The sequence below is a fragment of the Varanus komodoensis genome, unplaced genomic scaffold, assembly GCF_004798865.1.
Source record: "Varanus komodoensis strain SLA01 unplaced genomic scaffold, ASM479886v1 scaffold20_1, whole genome shotgun sequence".
Lineage (NCBI taxonomy): Eukaryota > Metazoa > Chordata > Lepidosauria > Squamata > Varanidae > Varanus > Varanus komodoensis.
The window spans coordinates 17,029,148-17,051,005 of record NW_025335587.1 but is presented as its reverse complement, the minus strand read 5'-3'; the positions used below and the strand labels follow the sequence as shown (position 1 = coordinate 17,051,005).

At 46.0% G+C, this 21,858-nt stretch overlaps 1 protein-coding gene across 1 annotated transcript; it reads right to left on the bottom strand.

Annotated features, from left to right (window-relative positions):
- Window positions 1–1,204: 1,204 nt before the first annotated feature.
- DDX52 (DExD-box helicase 52) lies at window positions 1,205–15,504 on the bottom strand. Its single transcript, XM_044430432.1, has 15 exons — window positions 15,388–15,504; window positions 13,936–14,161; window positions 13,396–13,535; window positions 12,675–12,860; window positions 11,489–11,632; window positions 10,469–10,580; window positions 10,298–10,370; window positions 9,322–9,525; window positions 8,207–8,297; window positions 7,109–7,231; window positions 6,152–6,302; window positions 5,391–5,466; window positions 4,152–4,223; window positions 3,326–3,418; window positions 1,205–1,877 (listed from the first exon to the last, which is right to left on the bottom strand). The coding sequence occupies exons 1-15, from the start codon at window positions 15,472–15,474 to the stop codon at window positions 1,760–1,762; spliced, it is 1,896 nt and encodes a 631-aa protein (XP_044286367.1). The 5' UTR covers window positions 15,475–15,504; the 3' UTR covers window positions 1,205–1,759.
- Between the last annotated feature and the right edge of the window lie 6,354 nt (window positions 15,505–21,858).

Here is a 21,858-nt window from a genome sequence, read left to right as displayed (position 1 = left end):
CCGGCCCGGCCCGGCCCAGCCCACCGGCGAGACGGCGCCCGCCCCGCCCCGCTCCCTGAGGGAAGCCCTCGCGGGCAGGGGAGCCCTCCCCAGCCTGGGTCGGAACGCAGCTCCCATCATCCCCAGGCGCGTGCTGGCGTTACACCGCCCGGTTCCCTGCAAGGAATTCCGGAGCGCCTTACCTCGCCCCCACCGCGCACAGCGCCGTGAGCCGGGGACTGGCCGAGTCACCCCATGAGCCTCACGGCCGAGGGGGACCCCCGTCGGGGTCGCCTGCCCAGCCCTCTAACCGCTGGGCCACTGTGCCTGGCCCTGCACTTCACCTTCAAAGGCCTCCACCAGCTTTCCTGCATCTTTTGTTCACTCGCCATGCTGCGAACTGCTTCCCCGCAACGCATTTATATTCTGTCCTTTGCAATGAACCCAAGACCACTTGCACAAGGATCCTCACAACAACCCTGTAAGGTAGGCTGGGCTGAGTGCCAGCACCCGCTGAGTGTCATCCACTGAGCTTCAGGTCACAGTGGGGCCACAAACCCAGAGCGCCAGTCTTCCAGTTTCAGTACTGCAAAATTCTCAACGCGTCTGCAAGGCACCAGGTTAGAATTTAAGAAGAGTCATGCTTGATCAGACCAAGGATCTAGCCTGTTTTTTTGTTTTTTGCTGCTGCTGCTGTGACAATTCAGCAGTAAATTGGTGGCAGTGCCAATAAAAGATGACTGGAGGGTGTGACTTGCAGCGCATGCATTGCCCACCCCTGCTTTCGGGCAGCAGAGTCTGGGGTAGATTATAGATTACAGTGGTTAACATCCAAAGACATGGGGCCAACACTTGCCCCCCTCAGAAACCACACACACCCTTTCCACTGAAAGGGCCACACAACTGAACTGCTGCCAAACGTCCTGTCACTGTTTCCCAGCCCTTTCATGGAGCCCTCAAAGCGGGAAAGCAGGGTTAAGGGAGGAGGTAACCTTAGGCAAAGGAAAGGCAGGTACTGGCCTCAGGAGTATGTTTAGACCAGGTCACACAGTGGCTCCACCTGAACGATACAGACTTGAGCCAGCAGGTGTAGGTGGGGAGAGCAGGTCAGCTGCTGAGTAACAGCAGGACTACCTCAGGTATCAGTGGCACACCTCCCCGTCGAACAGCTTAACCCACATCACTGCGACAAACTGTGTTTCAACGAAATATATGGAAGCCATCATGAAACCATTTGGGTGCAAGTTTATTGGGAGTTTTATGTCCAAAATGATCCAACAATTGCCCAAAGAGGATAATTTGTAAACGATGTGAATTCTTTCAGGATGGGCTTTGGATTGTAAACACAGTCTCCTGCATGTTAGGGATCTGCAGCCTTACTGACTCAAGAGTCATGGGAACTATAGTCCAATGCATCTGGAGGGCATCAGGTTGGGAAGGGCTGCAGTAGGGACACTTTGATCACCCATGGGGGACAAGGAGGCCCTCCTGCACATGTGCTCCAACTGCGTGCAATAAGGAGTTAAGAAGGGCCCCGCTGGTCCAGCTAAAGAGTCCATCTAATCCATCACTCTGTTCCTGCAGTGGCCAATCAGCTGCCCCGCTGGGAGCCAAAAGTAAAAGGCTCACAAGTGGGAGCAGCTCCGTCCCCAAACCCTTTCATAAAGGAAACAGGCCCGGGCAGTTTGCCATTACTGTTAAGGCTGTCACAGAAAGAAGAAATGGACACCCAAAACAACATCACGTGGCTTACTGGAGTCACTCTTCCTATAGATACCACTTATTCTGACTGATTATTCAAGGGAGCTGAATCGTTTTTCTGGCGCCGTCTCTGTGCCTGAGCATTACTAATTTTGGCATCCCTGGAATGCTTCTTTACCTTTTTCTGAGCGATCATCCTATTAGAAAACAAGAGGGACAAGGATGAAGTTAGAAGAACATTTAACATGCCAGGTTTTTTAACCTTTAGAACTAGCCACCGTTAATTCTGTCAAAAAGGTTTTTGTAGCAGAGGTGCAAAGAGTGCATACTCCGTATACAAAAGGTCCCCAGTGCTGTTCCTAGCATCTCCACCAAAAAGGTATCCCAAGTCTTGGGAACAACCACTTCTGTCCAAATTCTCATTGCTTTAAATTTTTACACACCACTCTGAGTAACGCAGCAAAGTCTTGCTGCACCCCAAACAAAGGGAAAAGTCCTACTGCCCCCACACTTGCTGCAAAAAGCTGGGAGCTGAAGGACTTTTCTGTTTAAATATGCACACTATCATGAGGATTAGAAGCGGTCTTATCCTGCGTCAGGTCCTGGGTCTATCTAATCCAGCAGAGTCAACATGGACTGGGAGCAACAGTGCTCCAGGAAAGAGTTTTTCCAGCCCTGCCTGCGACTGAAACTAGACCTTCTGCACACAAAGCAGGGCTTTGCCACTGAACTACCATCCCTTGGACCAAGTGGAAAGTTCAAATGCACACGAGGGGCCAGTCTGCACTGAAGAACTCCTTCCCTCAAGACTCTCAGCCAGTCTTCTTGTGGTGAAGGGTCCCAAGCTATTAGGGACTTTACAGCCAGGTGAACCGGATTTGTACAGCTTATTAAAACTAACAACTGACAATACTACTTGTGTGCTTTTGCTTGTATCATCCAGTCGCACAAACTTCTTTCAAATGATAGCTGAGCATTTAAGAAAGGGACTGGAATATTTCCGAGGAAGAGAAGGTCCGCTGGGGGTGCTACCCTGTTCTTTCCTCAGCAGCTCAGCAAATCTAGCTTGAGCACCATTCAGAAGCAAAGCACTGCTTTCTCTCCAGGCACTCAGGTGGCACTTGTCTTTGCATGCCACCCTGTCCTCCAAGTGGGGTCTCAGGGTGAGACCAACTATTGGCAGCCCCTGGGGTTTTGCCAACTAGCACAGAGGCTCAACTTGTGCGGTAACTGAGAACAGCAAGTCAAATATGTGGACCTTGTGTTCTCGCTTGTACTGGCACTGAGCTCGCCACTGCATACAGAAGGTCCTGCTTAGGGCTGGGAAAACATTGCTGCCAGTCAGTGTCAACGCCACTAGGCTAGATGGACAAATGGGCTTAGTCAGTCAGTCCAAGGCGGCTTCCTATGTTCCTGTGTATCAATGTATAGCTGCCAGCACTAAGATTTAAAAGAGGTATTGCACAAAAGCCAAGAAACCACAAAACAATCCATTTTTAAGACAGAGATGGGCTGATTCAACCTAAGGCAGCTTCTTCTGTTTACCTGGACAAAGAAAAACTGGCATATCATTTGTCACCCCTAATTGGATAAATGAAATTGCAATCCTTCCCAAAATGCCTTTGACTAAGAATATTTTACTTACTTTTTTCTCTTGGCTTTCCGCTGCAAGTACTGAGGGTCAGTAAGAATGTGTTCCCTTTCCAAGGGCTTCTTAATCAGCTTCTTCTTTTGCTTGCTTAAAATATTGGAGTAGAGAAAAGAAACATGTCATGAGCTAACTTTGAAACAGTTTGTTTTGTTCTGTTTACATTAGTTTCTTTTATTCTAAAACAGTTTAGAACAGAACATGAAGAACACAAAATGTCGAATTAAAACGGTTCAATTTGCAGAGTTTACAATGCAAGCCTAAGCTCCAATAGAGACACCTGAAACCCAGGCAAAATTTCACGTGCTCCTCTTCCCCTTCACTTCTCTGTTCATTGCTAAGCACCTCTTGCTGTGACACATGAACTGGGAACCGCTTCTCCTGCTGTCTTTTCTGGATAGCTGTTTTCACTCCCTGTCTCTCACAGATTACTCAGTTTCCTTCTAGCCTCTTCAGATCTCTCTACACAAATTCCCCACAGGGCTCCTTAGGACTCTTTCCCCATACCCCTTCAGACTGCCACTCCAAATCACATGTGGTAACACCAAGTAAGGCCGCCATTGCCACTGCACAGTGCAATATCTGAAAAGAAGCAATTTGTACAGTAGTAACCAGGGCACGATTTCATTGAACTTGGTACAAGCTGGGTCCTCCCACCTGTTTGCATTCAAGAGCCAATACACTATGTCTCACAAATGCCCTTTTGAAATCACGAGAATGAGAGCACTGGCAGCTGACCAGAATGAGGCAGGCATGGTTTGCAGCCATAAAGGACAGAGAGTTTTCTCTCGGCCCCTTCAACATCTGTCTCGATTCAACCTACCTCTGCAGCTTGCGAAAATGTCGGATGTAGTCTGGCACAGGACAGCCAGCTCGCTGGATAACGTTGGCTATGCTACAAGGAAAACAGAGGGGTTTGAGGGAAGGAAGGTGCAAGGAGTCAGATCCAACCACCTGAGCCACCTCTAGAGAAAGTGTGCAGAATTTCTTCCAATGCAAATACAACATTTCAGAGCAGCTCTGAAAGATCTTAGTAATATTATGGCCAAAAGCAGACTTTTTTTTTGCTTAGAACCAGTAAATAAGCCTTAGAAAAGATTTTCACTCTGGTAAAAACAGGGTACACAAGCCAGGAACCTCCCCGATGCGCGAAGTCAGAGGAACAGAATTGGCCGCATCTCCTACCAATAGCCCATCACAGGTGTTCTTCAAAGGCATAAATTTAGACTTGGGCTTGACTTGAAGGCCTGAGGTGCAGCACCCCTGCTTTAGAAACGGTCTCTCTCACACGTACCCATTCTTGATCTTTCAAAAGCCTAGCTGGGGTAAGCAACTGAAGGCTGAAACCTACCCACAACGCCTTTGCAAACCCTCCCACAAGATGCCCCCGAAGTCCTCTTTCTCCAATCACAAACTATTTACACACCTCAACCAACATCTCCCAGACTGAGCAACAAGTGAAGGACGCTTTCATTCTCTCTGCTTCATACGAAGAGACAAAAAAAAGCCCTTCCCTCTTCTTATGCACCCAAGGTTTTTCCCACTAAATTATCCCCACTCCTGGGCAGAAACAGAACTATGGGTAAGAACGCTTCCCATATCACCCCTATTGTTAGCAGCAGGGAAGAGGCTGTTCAAGAACCATTTGTCAGTGTGGGAGAGAATCAGTAAGCCAGTGTGGTGCAGTGGTTAAGAGCGTGGGACTGGGACTCAGACGACCTGGGTTCTAGTCCCTGCTCAGCCATGGAGCCAACTGGGTGACTTTGGGCCAGCCACAGACTCTCAGCCCAACCTGCCTCACAGGGTTGTTGTTGTGGGGATAAGATGGAGGAGGAGAAGGATGTAAGCTGCCTTGAGCCCTTTGAGGAAAAAGGCAGGATATAAATCAAAAAATAGATGGAGGGAGGGAGGGAGGGATGGATGGATGGATGGATGGATGGATAGCCAGCCAGCCAGCCAGCCAGCCAGCCAGCCACAGCAACTCTTCAGCCGTAACTTAGAAAATGAGTTGCTAACCAGGAGGCAGAATGTTTACATGCGTTATCAACAGCAAAAGAGGCACCTTCGTAGTAATGGCTTGTCGTCTTCAGTGAAGAAAGTCACGGCCTTTCCAGTGTGTCCGGCTCTCCCTGTGCGACCTGTCGAAGGACCACAAACAAGGACACCCTCTCTCTTTAGCATACTGCGGTACTTGTCAACCATTGTTGTAAAAGAGGGCTCACACAGCCAGGACAGGAGGCCCCCCTGAACACCTGACGAGCCCCTTGACTCAAAACGCCAATATAAATGAGTGGTCACTCCCACTTTGTCATGAGCAAGTTCTCAAGCTTTCCTTGAGCTGCCCGGGGGATGCTGGAAGTTGCACTCCAACACATCACTCTGCTCCAGAGGCTGTTTGTGGCCACAGAGAAAAGCACGATCAATCTGAGCACCAAGACAATGGTAAGCAAAAGCAGCGAGTTGCTTAAAATCCCCTGAAATCTCTCTGCCATTTTGGTTTCAACAGGCACTATCCAACAGGCACTTTCAAGCATGTCCTCTCAGCCAAGAGGACTAGTAAATTTGCTTTTTCCCCTCTTTGGGATGAAGGCTGAAGTCTGTACACAACAACCACATTCAGTAGTCTTGTTGAAGCCTGGCATGCACAGGGCCCCATAACTGCTCTGAAAATCCATTGCCGGTTGGCCACTGAGGCTTTTCACAGGCAACGGCCTTAGAGCATTTTAACGGGGAGGTGCCGAGGACTGCGCAAGGCCACTCCACTAAAAGGCTGAAATAACCTAGAGCCCCATCTTGCAAAAAAAAAAACACAGCCCAACTCACCTATCCGGTGGATATATTCCACAGCACTACTGGGGAAGTCAAAATTGATAACCATGTTCACTCCTTTGAAGTCGATTCCTCTTGCCAGCAAAGCAGTGCAAATAAGAACCCAAATCTTTCCTGCTCTGAAATTGTGGACGATGCTGTCTCTCTAGGAAGGAAAAAACAAACCTTCGTGAAAGCCGCAATGCTGCTGTCTCTCTCACTCCATCTTGGTACAGTGATGGGGACTGGGAATTGATATCCATTGCAATCTCCTTTCCTGGCTCCCACTTCTAAATAAACCTTTAATATTACTGAATATAAGTGAAGGGACAATAAAGGGAAACACTTCACACAAACACTTGAAAGACACACAATTAAGCTTGCAGACTTTGTTGGCATAAGATGTAACGACAATTTGGAGAGAGGAAGCACTAACACGGTTATGAAGACCAGAGCTGCAGCTCACTCAAACATTCATGAAGCCCAGCCACAGGGGGTGGCTACCTCTTGCAGGCCTGCTTGTAAGGTACAGGAAGAGACCTAAGTGACCAGCCTTGGGAAAAGATACAAGAGTCGCATCTGCCAAGGTAGTTCTTCCGTTTAGTGTCTAATCCCAGAATGAGAGGTTGCTGCCAGGAACAGAGCTAACTTGGCATGTCTAAATTGGGGTACAAATCTGGTGTGCTGGTGTGCTGGTCACGTGCCCTTTCCCCAGCTCATGCTCTTAATTATGTTAGACCAGCTCCCAGGTCTGCCCATCAGCATGAACAAATGCCCTGCGGCAGAAGAGGGCCCTGCAGATCAGCCTCTGTGAAAAGCTCTCTCCCGCTCAGTGGTTTGGATCCCATCTTCCCTTGGGCACCAGGCTGCGAAGTTCAATAAGCAGCAGGGAATCCAGAAACAGGAAGAAAGGACAAGGAAACTCCAGATAAAAGGAAAAAGAAGCGCTGCCCCGGGCAGCTTCCCTCAGACCTGCTGCTGGGTCCTGTCTGCATGGATGACATCCACATTGATGCCTTCATAAATAAGCTCGTGGAACAACTCCTTCGCCCGTTCAATGGACTGCACAAAAACCAGGACGGGAGGTGTGAAGCCCTGTAGTGAAAGAATATGAGAGGGAGGGAGGGGGCGGGGGAAGAAAGGTTGAGGAAGGCAGCCGAAAAAGCACGAGGAGCACTTGGACACATTCTTCAACAACAGCAATGGTGAGACTGTCAGCCAATCCTATCCGTATTGACTCAAATCCCACTGGTATCAGTGTGATTTTCTTACAAGGTCACATGTTATAGGAGCTGTTTATTCCTTTTTTACACCCTGCCTTTCCTCCAGGGAAGATCCAGATTCTCCTATTGGCCATTTCGTCTAAACTTCAGGTGGAGTAAACCAGGAGAGCAAGTGGCCCAGCAAGACCAAGAAACTGCAGGGACTTGGAGCAAGCTCTCACCATCCGAACCACACACACCACCAACTGTATCTCACAGGACTGAGAGAAAAAGCACATGTGATCTTCAAGTTTATAAAAATCCTCACGTTGGCTCCCTGAGTGGCTGCATTCAACTGCCAAGAAACTATGACTCGTTTCTATGGGAATGATATGCAGGAAACCGCAGCACACACCCCTGGCTTCTTTTAAAACAGGGGTGTTGAACCTCAGCCCAAGCACTGGATTCCATTCTGGAGGAGCTCATGGGGTGCCTTCCAGTGGTGGCTGGGGCCAAACGCATAAGGGCTGGGCCCAAAAATAGCAGCTTATTTTAGTGTAAAAGCTGTTACTGCCAGCATATAAGCCTTAGAAGCAGCATTTCAGTCTTCAGCATCAGAGACAACTACACCAAAAAACCCAGGAAACCTCCAAGTGAGCAGAAGTCAGGGACGAGAGTCTTTGAGATCTCCAGCAAGACAGATTTGGCTCCCAGAGATGAAGTTCTGCATCCCTGTTTTAATAGTTTTCAAAAATGTGAGTATACCCTGAAGTAGCACAATTCAATCTACTCTCTCATTCTGCAGCATAAGTTTTACAAAGTACCAAAGACGTCTGAGTAATGCAGCCCCCATGAAGAATAAACTTACTTTTTTTACAAGGTCTCTCATGGCTAGTAGTTTCCCCATCTCTGAGCCAACAAAAAGTAGCTCTTGGTCCACTGTTTCGGCTGCAGCATTTCTGAAATTAAAAACCAGTAGCTGTGTCAGTCTTAAGGAGAGGGCAGGCTTACTATTTTGTACAGCAATTTTATGGCAAGGAGGCTCAGATAATCTCATCTGCTCATAAGCCTCCCATGTCTTGTCAATGCTTCTTTCTTCTTTGCCCTCACCACCGAAACATCTGTTGAAAAGGGAAAGACAGATTCCCTGCGCGATGCTTTCTGATTCGTAGAGCTAGAAGCCCCCTAATCCACCACTCCCAAACAGAATGGTGGTCAACTATGAACTTTCTGTAGATGACAAAACCGGAAGAAAACAGCTTGTTCATGAGCAGATGCAAAGAACCATCGGCACTCCGATGATTGTGAGAAAACGAACTCCTATTTCGCTCGAGCTGGCTTTCCCAACGGAAAAGCTGGGTTTGGGGTGTTGTCTTCTGTCCACGTGCTCTAACCCTGGTGCAGCTTCTCAGGAGCAATTTATGTATGTCCTCTTATGTTGCCCTGTATCAGGGGAAGCTGCTTTAGGCTCCTACAGATGTTATACCAATGGGCATGATCACATTTTATTGCGCCTGGACGCCGTGATCAAATTCCAAGGCCTTCTCCCGAGTACCACCTCCACGGAAGGTTGGGAGGATGGCAACAAAGGGCAGGGTCTTCTCAGTAAAGGCCACCTTATTATGGAAGGGCCTCCCCAAGGAGACCCACTTGGTGCCAACACTGCCCTTCACTCTCAGGTATTTAATGACATATGATGAGGCATTTATGTCAGCTGCTTTTAAGATGTCTCACATTTACTCTATTGTTTTTAGTTATTTAAACTGTTTTCTTTTATTGCTGCACATATATTGAGTTTTGTGATTTGGGGGATTGTTGTGAACTGCACAGCAAGCTTCAGCCACTGGCATTATGGAAATGAAATGAACATTACCAACGCATTCATGCTGACCCGAGACTGAAGGTTGTTCAGGTTTTTCAGCTAAAAACAGGATCATGGCAACACCCAAGCAGAAAGGAGCAACACACAAAGGCAATACTCACCTTGCCCCAACAGATATAGAAATGATGTTGTCGAGATGGAGCTTACACCACTGCTCCACGTCGTGTGCAAACGTTGCGCTGAACATGGCTCTTCTCACAAGGTGGGAGGAACACGCCAGGAAGATTGTGGCCAACTGCTCTCGGAACCCCCTCTTCCCATCTTCAAATAACTTGTCTGACTCATCAACCACAAGCCACTCAACCCTACAGAAAAGCAGAAGGCAGTCGTCCACGTAGAGATCTAAGAAATATTTACAAGTCGTACATACACACTAAGGTTCATCTTCTAGATGGTCTTTGGCAAAGGCAATGATCTTGGGTGTGGATACATCTTCCAAAACAGAACAGTGGAGTTGACAGGCTTTGGAGCGTTTATTTACTAATTGCATTTATGTTCCACCTTTCCAGTGCAATGTACGTAATTTGCTCTCCACCCTGTAACACAGGTTAGGCGAAGAGATGGCGACTGACCCGTCACCCAGCGAGCTTCATGGCTTTGTGTGAATCTGGACCCTTCCGTCCCAGGTGGTGACAGTGCAAAGATAAGTGGCTTTGTTTATACTGTCTGGCTCTTGGGCAAAACTTAGTCTGTGCAAAAGTGGCCAGTGAAGCAGGTATGCACACCTCAGTAAAGGTACAATACCATGTATTTCATCTCAGTGTATTTTTGTATTTAATGGTTATTATGTTCTATTGTATTTCAATGTATTTTATTGTGTTGTAAGCCGCCCCGAGGCTTCGGCAAGGGGCGGCATAGAAATGTTATAATAATAATAATAATAATAATAATAATGATGCCAGTTTAGACAGAACAAAGGCCTATAACTCCGAGCATCTCCCAGTCAACATAGCTGCCAGAAGCATACTGGGACCTGTAGACCCTTTTCTTTTTAAACAGTATCGGCTCACACCCTGAATGTGTCAAGAAAGCAGATCTACTGGCAGAATTTACTTTGATGGGAGCTCTGAGATTTACCTGGTCAAATCTACTGCAGGCGGGTCTTGTTTCAGTAGATAGATGAGTCGGTTTGGCGTGGTCACCAGAACATCTATGGGAAGACCCAAACAAGTTTTAAAATAGCCAAGAGGGACAAGTGAACAGGCAGCAGAATCCAAATCTAGAAATCCTAGTTTATAGCCAACTTACCGAATTTCTGAGAGGACTTCTTTGTAAACTTCTTTGCGGCCTCTGCAGCTTTGTGAATCATGTGTATTCTGAAGCCGGTGCCCTCTGAAAGCTTAACCAGTTCTCTGTGTGTCTGAAAGACAAGAGGAGCACAGGGGTAGAGGAGTGCAGGAAGCAGCCTTAGAGGCCCTCGGCCCATCTAGCCCAGCACTGTCAACGGTGTTCAGGGGGTAAGGCAGGAGGCTTTCTTGCCGTGCCTGAATCAGCCCCATGGGCTTCTGCACGCAAAGCACGTGCTCTGTGATCACACGATGGCTTCCCCACAGTTCTCAGTTATCTTCAGGGAAATAGCAGCAGAACCACCAAAGTTGTGCGACAGAACAACTGCTTCACAGGCACAAGGGGTTTGGTTCGCAACAGCTTTTCAACTGGACAAAAGGATCAATGGTGGAAGAGCTTTTGCCAGAGAATGGAACAGCTACTGCCAGTCAGAGCAGGCAGTACCGAGCTAGATAAGCACAAAATCTGATTGAGTATAAGACACAACCCTATGCGCAAACTAAACGTGCTTTAGAACTGCCAAAGGCAACTTCCCCAAGAAGAGAGGCTAGTCAGGGGTTAGGACAGAGGAGCCAAGCTGCTATTCCACAGGCCAAATTGCCACCCCTCAGGGGGCCAGATGACATCAGGGTGTGGGGCTCCATCTCTGGCATTGCCAGACCCCCAGCTAAAATGCAGACTGGAACTTCTCCAGCCAGCACTTTGGTTGGCAATCCTGCCTCGCTCTGTCTGGGCTCTTCCCCGGTGGAGAATGTGTGTCTGCAGCAGCAGCAGCAGCTCCATTGCTCTCCCACTCCCCTTTCAGGAAGGAAGGCTTCCATGTCGGAGGTTCAACACTCCCTGGCTAGTGGATAGTTATTCTTACATATTTGTCATTCTCAAATTTAGTTTACTAAGGAAGAACTAGACACCCAAGTGGCTGACATGCCTAGCTTTAAGCGCACAGATCCATGAGTCTTTAAATTTTGAGTGATTTTATACCTGGCTGGCAAGCTCCCGTGTGGGGGATACTATAAGAGCTCTGAACCCTTTGTTCATCGGTTGCTTCAGGTGTGTTAAAATGGGTATGCAAAAAGCCAATGTCTTTCCAGATCCAGTAGGAGCACAGGCCAGAAGTTCACGACCCTGGTGAGGTGGAGAAGAGGGAAAGAGAAAGACACAAGGCTAGATAGTTTATGCAGAACTAAATAAAAAAAAAAAATCAGTGAACCAACCAACAGCATCAAATGAGGCTGATACAGGGTCACAGCAAGTAGGAATGCTTCGTTTCTTATGAGTGATCGTTCTGATGGTATTCCGAAGCACACAAAACACCTTTCCAACCATTTCAATTCACAACACTCCTGCAAAGCAGCAGCAGCAGCAGACCCACTGATAAAAAGAGGGTGTGACTTGCCCAGTGGCCTACAGTAAATTGGTGTCAAAGCTGGAATCTGACCTCCAACGTTGCTGTTTCAGGCCTTTGCACCACACTGCCCAAGGACTGTTTGGTGGGCTGAGTCCAATCCAGCTGCCACTGAAAATCTAGGCACATACTCAAGAGCGCTGTCCTCCATGGAGAACAGAAAGGCCCTGTCCATGGCGGTGGGTGGTCTTTCCTGCTCACTTTCAAACCTGGGGGAGTTTTACACGTGCAACAAGGATACATGCACAAGCCATTCCCAACTGTGGTTCACACATAACACTAGCCCAAATTCTGGATTATTAAATTCTGGGTTGTCCTGATGTGCAAACACAGTCACAAATAGGGTTAAACTATGAACAATCCAGGAATAGAGCCCATGGTTTGTTGTGAACTCCACTCTTTGAGCCATAGACTGCCCATGTTTTGTCCATCTTCCAGAGCCTATGAGGTAAAGTGATGAAAAACACACACCCTATATCACTACTAGAATGCTGCAAAAGCATTTGAAAGGCAGGGAGGGAGAAGTCAAGGGAAGAATGAAACAAATAACCCAGAGATTGAGCAAATAAACTACAATGTGTTAGATCATCCACTAGACAGACTCCAGGAAGGGCATAACCATGGGTTAAATAAACCACAGGTTTGTGTTGTGTGGACTAGGCCTGTGAAGCAAATGGAGAAATCCCTTGCCGGCACATAAGTTCTTGTCAAGTCCCTTGCAAAATGTTAACATCTTATCTCAGAACAATAACCAGGACACACATGAAGCATGACGGGAATCGCCTGCAACTGGATTGGAGTGGGAGTCTGGAATCCAGCAGCTTCAATATTCTGCATGATCTTTGGATGGATTTTGTATTCTTCTCTAAGCTGCTCAAATGTAGCAATAGGTTCAGGAAGATCCGTTCCCTGAATGTAGATCTTGTGCTTATTTCGGTAATGATTGATCTGGAAAACCCAAAGACACACATTAAAGCTGGAAGAGTACTTATGAAAATCACATCTTCACTTCTTCGTCTTCAGTAAAGCACCTTACTAAAGCACAAGAGCTTTTTCAAAATGCAGACCCCAGTGAAAAATGCCTTCTGATGAACAAATACCAGCAAGTAACAGCACTTTAGAACAACTGAAATCAATGGGATGCGGCTACTCTATTGATTTCAAAAGGCCTACTCCAAGCGTGATAAAGTCTGAATCCAATCCAGTGATTCTTATGTTGGGATAGATACTGTATGTAAATGACAATGAAAAATTGACATGACCTCATGACATAGGTCAACCTTTTTTCTTTTTTAAAACTGTGAAATCCCCCCTTTCTTTAGTGAAATCCCTACAACGTTAGCAGGATTAATCACATACTTTCCAAAAAATCTTGATACAAGAATCACCAAGTACTTTTTTTGCTCACCTTCCCCTTTCAGTCACTCCTTATTTCAAGAGACACTGGCTTTCTTTCAGGTGATATTCCAAAGAAAGTTCTCACCTCTTGTTGTCTAGCTTGTTTCAATTTCTCTATAGTGGGCTCCTTCTCCCTCTTGTTTTTTGGAACATTGAGTTTTGCTTCCAGAGCAGACATCCACAGTATCCCATCATGATCAGTACCAGGAATTACGGGATCCACTTCTGAAAGTTTCAAGAGCCACCATTTAAACCAGAGCAAATAAGTGAAAAACACTTGCTGTATAACCACCATTTAGGGATGCAGCCCCATGCATGTTCAGAAAGAAAAAAGTCCTACAATTCCCAGCATGCCTCTCTCAGTCACCTTATTTTTCTGTTTAAAGATGCAAAAGATCACAACCTTAGTCATTCTGGCTAGACTTACATCCAAATTAGATTTCACACCAGTGAACAATATATAAAACTTTCAAAAATTTGAGACGAAACAAAGGCTAAGGATTTTGCATGGTTATGGGCTCAGGCACTTTCTCCCGGTATTATACAGGCACCACAGAGGCCACAACTGTTATGGGCTTTATAAATTCAGGACAAAGAATTGAATTTCTCACACATATTCACCCACCTTGGGCCTTTTTCTTTTTTTTCCTCCCTTCAGCACTTTGCTGATCCACTTTTCTCTTCTTCACCGCCTTGGCCTTCACCACCACTGTGGATTTCTCTGTTTCATCTTGTGCTTCAGCATGGGATTTGGAGGACTCATTTGCTCCAGGAGGCTGTTTCTTTGCAAAGATGTCAAGATTTCCCAAAATCTCTGATAGATCAGTGTCTTTGTCCTTTGTTCTAATCACCTGAAATTACATATAATCCCCACAATCCCTCTTCAGTGTTTAATCTAATGCTACACTTGATTTAAAAACAGCTTCAAATGAGCTGTTATTTCCCCCCTCCCCCCGGGGGGGGGGGTCCCTACACAGTCACAAACCTGACTGAACAACACTGAATCAGTCACAGTTGGCCTGTTTCTACACTAGGCCAGCAAAACATGAATTAAGTCAGTATCCCTTAACATTTTCATTGTTGCAGAAACAACCAAGATTTTTATTGCACCTTAAAGATATTTCTTATTAAAAACAATACAGAGTCTTGGAACAGCTTCAAAGCTAACAAATTTATTTTGGGGCAAGTTCTCACAGACACTACCCTCTTCATCAGATGCAATATAACTGGTTCTGAAAGCCAGAATAAATGTATCAGTCTTTAACTCTGTTTTACTCTGTTGCAGCAAAACAACAACTACCCCCTGGAAATTTTGTTAAAGGGCTTGTAGGCAGGCCTTTAAAACTTGGAAATAAATAACAAACCAGAATTCATAAGCTGAAGAGTCATTTTCAGTTGGCAGGATACACACCCACATGTATTGAAGAGGAGGAGAAAAGTGAAAAGTTGGGTGTAACAGGAATGAAATGTAAGTAGCACAGTCTGTGGTCATAATTAGAATCCACATAAGCACAGCATTAACTAGTGGTAACAAAATCATTTTAGCACTGATATATAAATCGCCACAGGTGGTGAGACAGGATGTCCCACATCTCTCAAACATGCATGCACCTGAGCTGCACAGTCTGCCAACCACTTCTGTTTTCTGTAAACAACATCTGATCACGCTGAGCGGAGATTGTGAGTGCAATGTGCAAACCTGGGTTGATGAAATGTTTATGGGCTCAACAGCCCCCTGGCATAGGTTCACATGTCCTACTCAGTCCCTCTAATCAGGCTGACTGAAGATTATTTACAGAAAATGGTAGTGGCTTGCATATATTCCAACAAGTTGCGCAAAGAATTAATTAACTGGTTAATGATTCCAGATTTGTTTGTTTTCTATTTGTGGCGGCCCACCCACCCATTCTAGCTCCCGGTTTACCACGGAGCATAAAAAATAGATTAGACCTTAATGACAATGCCTGTGATAATACGCAAGCAGGGTGGGTGTTTGCCCAAATTTGGCTTTTGCTTCCTTTAAAATAAAAAGCCGCCTCTCTCCTCGTCCCCCGTCCTCCCGGTTCACAGGACCCACCTTGAACCGCTCCGCGTCCCTCCTGAAGCGCTTCACGTCGAATCTGGCGCCGGCCCCGAGCCGTCGGAAGAGCTCGTGGGAATCCATGCTGCTGGCCCGGCATGCCCCGCGTGGCCCACGAGGAAGTACTCTCCTTGCACGGCAACGGGGGCCTCGACCGGAAGAGCAGGCGGAAGTAGGCTGGCCATAGAGTGGAGACGAGTAGAGAGTCGCTTCTACCACCGAGAACCCGGCCTTTTAAAGCCGTAGAGATAGGTAGATGAGATAAACCCATGTGACCGTACCTGCAGGTATTAAACAAAGCCATTCTAGCCTTGCCTACTCAGAACTGAAACTCGAAAAGCTTTAATCACTTTAATAACTTTAATAAAGTCTTGCAGTAAAGGCAAGGCTGACTTGCTACAAAATGAATAACATCTTTTTAATAAGTTTGAAGTCTGGGCCCAATTCAAGGTGTTGGTTATGACCTATAAAGCCCTAAACGGCTTGGGACCTGGATATCTAAAGGAACGCTTGCGCCCATATATGCCCGGCCGTCCCTTGAGATCTGCGGGAGAGGCCCTTCTCCGGGAACCCTCCGTGAAGGGTATTAGGAGGGCGAGTACCCAGAGGAGGGCCATCTCTGCAGTGGCTCCCCATCTATGGAATGCGCTCCCCAGAGAGGTCCGCCTGGCGCCATCGTTACTTGTTCTTCGGCGCCAGGCTAAGACCTTTTTATTTAAAACTTATTTTAATTGCTAAATTATTGTATTTATTAGGATTTTAAATCAGCCGGGAATGCACCGGGGGTTTTAAATGTTTTTTTTCTTTTAAATTGTTATTGTTTATGTTTTTTTGTATTTTTTGTGAGCTGCCCCGAGGCTTTGTTGTGATGGGGTGGCATAGGAATGTTTTAAATAAATAAGAAATTAAGAAATAACTAATTAGATTAAATGGGGTTTCCTTCCAGAGAAGTGAGTAAAGGCCTGCAACCTGATAAGCAGTTTAATGTCCTGAAAACTAATGCAAGAAAAGAGCCAGTTCACTCCTCAGATTTCATGATGCCCTGGTTTGGTTCTATGGCTGGGACAAGGCAGGGTTCATTCCTGGACCCAGCACCCTTCAACATTGTTACTTATCATTTGGATGAGGAAGTGCAGGGAACAATGATCAGATTTGCAAATGTCACAGAGGTGAGTGCGGTGGCTAATGCAATGGAAGATAGGAACAAGATTCAAGGTGGTCTTGATAGGTTGGAGTGCTGGGCTGAAAAGAACAGAGTGAAATTCAGGAGTTCAGGCTGGAGTTACAGGAAGCCAGGTTCCTGCTGGGTATCAGGAAGATCTCCTTGACCCCATTCCTGACTGTTCCAGTACTATGAAAATGGGATCGATGACTTAGGGAGGCTGTGGGCCCTCCCACACCAGCGGCATGCAACTGGGCAGCCATCGGAGAGCGATGATTGAAGTTAGAGGCCTGCACAAAGCAGAAGGCTGGACCTGATAGACCCCGGACCCCTTGCAGCCCCGCTCTGTGATTCTATGACTCCCGCGCACGTTCAATTAGGAGCCGGAAGTGCAGTTAAATTTCCCTGAGACTTTGATCCCTTGGCGTTTTGCCCGCTCTTTCAAGGTAGGCGACCACACGCGAAGCCTTCCTGGCTGCTACTCCCCGGAAGGCCACTTGGGGGCACTCCAGGAATGCCATAATCGGCACCCCACGTTCTACCGCTGAGAGTCCTTTGCTAATCATTTAACAATTCATTTGCCACTTTCCCGTGTACGAATTGCTTGAGGGTTTGTCTAAAAATCATCACAAGCCAGAAGCCTGGAAGTACAGATTTTGCATAAAGATTGACAAGCTACCCCGCAAATCCACTTTTCTTTCTTTGGAACTGATGTGTTCAAAGGCTATTCTATTAATATTCCACCTTTTTTCCTGCAAGCAACCCAAGACAATGGGGATTAGAACTGGATCCCCCAAGACCTGGTCCAACACTGTAACCACTACATCACACTGGCTCTCTCTTAGCAGATGCAGCTACCCATAAAATTACTCTATTGTGAAAAGGAGTGCCACCACTCTCTATAATTTATTGCTGCACTATTCCATGCGATGCAATCTAGAGGAGGAATATGGCAAAAAGGCCAGATTCATATGCATAGTTGCCCAAAAGTAAGGCAGAGTATTGAATCAGAGGCTGGTGTTGGTGGGGCAATTTAACTTTGTAAGACCCATTTGCAAAGAGGCTAGTCCTCTTGAATAGAGCTACACTAGTTGGTGATGTTGACCACATTGCTTAAAGCTTTATTTTTGTGTTGCATTTTCGTACTGTTAATCCCAAGGGGAAATCAAGACAGTGGCATGGAAGGGGGGTTAATTTCCTCCTTTGTGTGGTCCCAGTGAAACAAAGCCTGCGAAAAAAGCTGCTGTTAGCCCCAGGAGAGAAGCTTCAATAAAAATGTTGGATCAGACTAATGGCCCATCCACTCTGTACATATGGCGGCAAACCAGCTACCCACAAGAAACTGCAACCAGGATGGGTGCAAGAGTCCCACTCACCCAAGCTCCTCAGCAACTGGTACGTAACGTGCTCAGGCAGGGGTCCATTCCGTTTGCCACGGTTAACTGTCCTCTTGTACAGAAGTCAGGTCTTTGTTTGAAGAGCTGCCAGAATCCTGTCCACTATTTTTACGTCATCCGTTATTCAAAGGAATGTCCAGCCCAGGACCAGTCCTGTTGAAAGATGAAGAAACACCAGCAGGAGAAGCTGGGTCTTGGAGCTGCACGTCAATGGAAGACTGAGCAAATCACACAGAGTGCCTGATAACTCATGGCCAAATGTATTACATTTCTATTTACGTTACAATATGCATTTCTCAACTAGTACCTATTCACGAATAAATTAGCACATATAAATTGTATGCAAATAGACACAGCCATGCACATTCTGGTGATGTGGTTCCTTTGCTGGTGATGCGATTCCTTTTTGGGGACAACTCACAAGGGGCCACCCTGAATACTGTCAGCAGCCAAACAGAGGCCTAGCGTGGAGGTGCAGAACCTCAATCCCGAGGACCACATTTGGCCCTCCAAGCTCCACCAGAGGGCCACGTCCTCTTTCCCTTCTCCCACCCCTTTTGCCCAACAGTGAATCAGCTTTTGTGTGGCCTCCCCTCGTTCCAAAAAAATCGAAATGCGGGTGCTAAGAGCTTTAAGTTATTTTTTTTAAACCCTTGCCTCTCATGTTATCGCTACACAAACTATGAACTTACCTCAGCTGCACGTTCACTACATGGTTTTTCAGCAAACCGCTCCCTGCTTGCATTCACAAATAAACTTTACAGTCGTCAACCAGATGCGCTCTTGAGATTTTGGGCTACAGCTACCATAAGCCCAAGCCAGCATGGACAACAACCAGGAATTGCAGGTGTTCTAGTCCAAAACATCTTGAAAGAACCTGGCTGGTGCTGTTCTGGTGTGCCAATTACAATGCAAAGTGATTTGAAGATTTGAAGTGATTTGAAGAGAGCAAAGTGATTTGAAGAGAGCAAAGAGTGCAAAGTGATTTGAAGAGAGCAAACAAAATGCTAATTATTGCTTCTATTTGAAACTCGTGAAATTTACTAGGATTTCTGCTCCCTATTTTCTGACATGTTGGGGTTGGTTCCCAATAAAGCTATTATGAAAACCACTTCTATATATTATATATATTAGAATCAACACTTAGGGATTTGATTGTGTATAGGGGGACATAAATACTATAAACAAATATTCCATTGCAGGTTTTGGACTTTTGTATTACAGTCAAATGGCTGCCTACTATTTTTGGTTTAATAGGCTTAATAAAGGTAATTTTGCCCTAACATAGGCTGGGAGATTTTTCTTATGGCTTAGCTCCTACATTTTTGAGACCACAAATGCAATCCTATGCATGTTGAGAAAGAAAAGGCCCTACAACTCCCAGAATTCCCCAACTGTAGGCCTTTTTTCCCATCTAATTATGCATAGCATTGCACCCAAATCTCCATCGCGAGCCCCCTGGAGATTTTCATGTCCCTGGGTTGGCTTAATAAAGGTACTGCCATAATATGGGCTTTGGAATTTTTCTTATGGCCAATACCACTGTATGAGGTTTTTTTCCTTGATAAGTACTGCCTGTTTTGTGATCACTTGATAAATCCCATGGACAAATTCCACTCAAACTGGATTTTTTCTTCTCTTTACAGAACTCCTGAAGCACAGAGTGATTCATAAAAATTACAAACGAGACAATTCCCCCCAAACTGGCTGATGGTGAGAGAATGCGGTGGAGAGCCAGCGTTGCCTTTGCGCTTCCGTGGCCCTCTGAATGCATTTTATTGAGTGAATGATGGATCCTCCCCGAGTTTCCACAATGATTTATAGATCTTTGTTACACAAATTCTTCCTTGTACTTTGCAACACTCATTACTCATGGCAGGCTAAATGAAGATCAGGCAAGTGAACTCCAGTTAATTACCCTAACAGGATTCATTTGGAGCTCCTCTCTTGTCATTTCTTCGCTGTATAAAGAAGAAAAAGAAGGGTCAGTCGCTCCAGTGGAAAGGGGAGAAAGTTCCAAGACAAACTGTTTTGGGTGTCATGCCCACCCAAGGCTTTTATATCAGCCCCCCTTTTTTTCTCCTCTTCCCACGTGGAGAAGTCAAAAGGTTGTCAGCGAAAGGAGGTCATTAATCAGAAAGAACCAGACAGTAAGGGAGGAAAGCAGTGATACTATCTTTCATCAGGTGGCTTGTTATTAAAAGCGGGCAACATAATAGGGGACAAATAAGATCCTTAAATCTTCCCATCAAAGAGATCAACACCAGTTTTAATTACGCTCTCTCCAAGTCAATAATGTGTACGAATTACCCCTTCTATCCACCTCCTCTTGTCCTGGCCTCGCTGTTACATCCACTTGGAAGTGTAACAGGTGAATCTTTTTCCAGTATGGAACTATGAAATAAGAAGTATTGATCCAGCCATGTTAGGGTGGAATCCTATGCAGGCTTAGAAAGAAAAATCACGTCCTGTGCCAGCTGCAGCGTGTTGCGCGGTGTGGGCTCCTTTTCATTTGTCGTCTTGTCTTAACTTGCACAGGCCTGCATCTTTAGTCTCTGTGCACAGAAAGTGCATTGTGGCATCTTCAAGGTGAAAAGTGCGAACCTATGTTGACTCAGGAGTTAGTCCCACAGAGTTCAACCAAGTTTTCTTCCTAGTGAGCACATTTATACTGACAGCAGCTTAGGTTAAACCTAGACATGCTTACAAAGAATTAATTCCTTCGTTCCCTCTTGTCCTCGGTGTGGCCGACTTCCCGACTAAAGGTGCAATTCGCTGCATGTTTAGACAGGGAAAAGGCCTACAACTCCCAGCATTTCCTAGTTTTAAGATTTTTTTCCGGTCTAAACATGCACAGGATGGTACCCTTAAGCCTCATTAAGACTGGAGCTTACCTGTGAGGAAATCTTACTGGGACATGTTGGTGAGAGTGCGGGGCTGGGACTGAGAAGATCCAGGTTCTAGTCCTCATTCAGCCATCAAGCTCACTGGGTAGCTTTGGATCAGCCACTTGCTCAGTCAAACCCTCCTCACAGGATTGTTGTTGTGGGGGCAAAGGGGGGCTGTGTAAGCCACCTTGAGTTCCTTACAAGAAAAAAGGGGGTAGAAAGGCAATTTAACAATAGTAAATGCAATGCAATAACAACAACAACGAGGATGAGGATGATGATGATGGTGAGCTCCCGCTGTCATTAGATGTTTTTCGGCGCCAGGTCAAGACCTTTTTATTTGACCAATATTTTAACACAAAGTAATTTTAATTGTGAAATGACTTATTTATTTTAAATGATGCTCAGTGTGGAATAGTTAATTTATCTTATTTTATTGAAGTCTGAAATAATGTTGTAAGCCATCCAGAGAAGACAGTAATGGACAGCATACATTTTTAATATAAATAAATAAATAGATGATGAATACAGTGTGATGTGCTTCTCAGAAAACTTACATAGGATTGGGCTATAACATTTATGGTAAAAGAAACTACTTTTGAACAATGCCTCCCGCAGAAATGCAAGAATCAGCAAGTTGATTCAGTCTGCTCAACATTGCCCGCCCACCCGAGTTGCCCTTTTCATGAGAGGGGTTAAATCTGGCTAATAATGCACGGAAAAATTCTGCACCCGGCCCAGTGTGAATGGTCACTCCACTCATCGAGGGGATGCTCACACCTGGCACAGAACATTCCTGTTGAGCCACTGGCAGCCTGAGCACCAAATTCTGCTCCAGAGAAGCCCCCAGAGCTGCAAGGGAAGGAATGCAAGCTGATGGTCCAGTGGCGAAAATCATGGGGCCAAAATGATGAGAATACCAGTGCCTAAGTCTTTCACGGGTCAGATCAGCCTTGCGGAATGAGAAGAAAAGGGTACAAAAGCCAAGGAACCGCCAAGCAATTGGGGAGGGCAAGGGACA